The sequence below is a fragment of the Camellia sinensis genome, chromosome 1 (assembly GCF_055761805.1).
Source record: "Camellia sinensis isolate YWXY chromosome 1, ASM5576180v1, whole genome shotgun sequence".
Classification (NCBI taxonomy): domain Eukaryota; kingdom Viridiplantae; phylum Streptophyta; class Magnoliopsida; order Ericales; family Theaceae; genus Camellia; species Camellia sinensis.
In genome coordinates this window covers 174,824,287-174,825,698 of record NC_138961.1, presented here as the reverse complement: position 1 = coordinate 174,825,698, position 1,412 = coordinate 174,824,287, and the positions used below count along the sequence as shown (strand labels likewise).

Genomic DNA, 1,412 nt, shown 5'->3' with positions numbered 1-1,412 from the left:
ACAAGACCACTGAAGTTATATTGTGACAATAAGTCTGCAGTTTTATATTCCAATAACAACAGGAGCTCGACAAAATCAAAGCATATTGATATCAAGTTCCTAGTTGTAAAAGAAAGAGTGCAGAGTGGACAGATTTCCATTGAGCACATTGGGACAAACTCCATGATAGCGGATCCACTTACGAAGGGACTACCACCCAAGGTCTTTCATGAGCACACTGCTCAGATGGGTGTTGTTCTATTTGAGAACATTCTGGTTTAATGGGAGTTTGTATTTATATTACTGCTTTATGTCAGCCTTGAGTTTTATCTATGTAATTAGATTAATTTCTGCAGAAATGAAATATTCATTTTAGTACGCTCTGTTACGTATTGTGAAGTATTGATCTCAATAAAGTTAAGTAGGACCAGTTGGAAATAGGCATGCATGGATCACATCACATGTAATTTCCATGGTACGCATCCATGATTGATCTATGTCATTTAGCTGTAGTAGTATACGTGACCATTGGTGGGTCGATATATATATTTAACTAAATAAATAAAACAAACATGTGGCATATGGGCCGCTTTATGGATATTCTTACAACACAATGCTGCATTTCATGGCCATGAAAAACAACGCATCGAACTTGAAAAAACTTCTTGATGTCGGGCTACTCACCGCTAGTGAGCTCAATCCAAGAAATGAAAAAGGTGACACACCACTTCATGAAGCTGCCAAGTTGGGTCACATGAATTTCGTAGAAATGTTGGTGGAGAAGAATCCAGGTTCGGTTTTCGAACGCAACAAGTTTGGAGAGACTCCTCTTTATTCTGCTGCTGCCTATGAAAAAGTCGAGGTTTTCGAGTTTCTCAAGTGGAAAGTATACAATCGCAGAAACAGCAGCAACAACACCACCAACACCACCGCTATGGGTGATGACTCCACTGTCCTTCACACCGCAGTCAAGCTGGAATGCTATGGTATTTATTTATTTATTGATCAGAATTCGTTTTACCTCCTACTAATATGACTTGATAGCATTTTATCCCCTATCTTTTAAAATAGTCATATGTCTCTCATATGGTTTTGGACAAAAATATAATTGTTAAACACCATTAATTATAAATGTGAAATGACTATAATACCTTTAAACTTTATATTTTTTGTTATTTTCTTTTTCTTTCATTTCTCATATACATAATTTATAATATCTATTGTTAACTCAGTTAGATCACAATTAATTGTAAATTCTTAATTATTTATTGTAATTCTTAAATTTTTATTCTGATTTTCATTTAATTATATTTTAGATCACAATTAATCCTAAATATTTAACTATTTATTGCAATTAATAACTTTTTAATCTAATTTTAATTTAATCATATTCTAGATAACAATTAATACTAAATTCTTAATTATTTATTATA

At 32.9% G+C, this 1,412-nt stretch overlaps 1 protein-coding gene across 1 annotated transcript; it reads left to right on the top strand.

Moving 5' to 3' along the window:
* Positions 1 to 592: 592 nt before the first annotated feature.
* LOC145820861 (uncharacterized) lies at positions 593 to 1,015 on the top strand. The gene has a single exon (XM_082917489.1). The coding sequence runs from the start codon at positions 593 to 595 to the stop codon at positions 1,013 to 1,015; it is 423 nt and encodes a 140-aa protein (XP_082773615.1).
* Positions 1,016 to 1,412: the final 397 nt, after the last annotated feature.

Coding starts and splice junctions, on each gene's coding strand:
- LOC145820861 (XM_082917489.1), top strand. CDS start 593: ATGCTGCATTTCATGGCCATGAAAAACAACGCATCGAACTTGAAAAAA.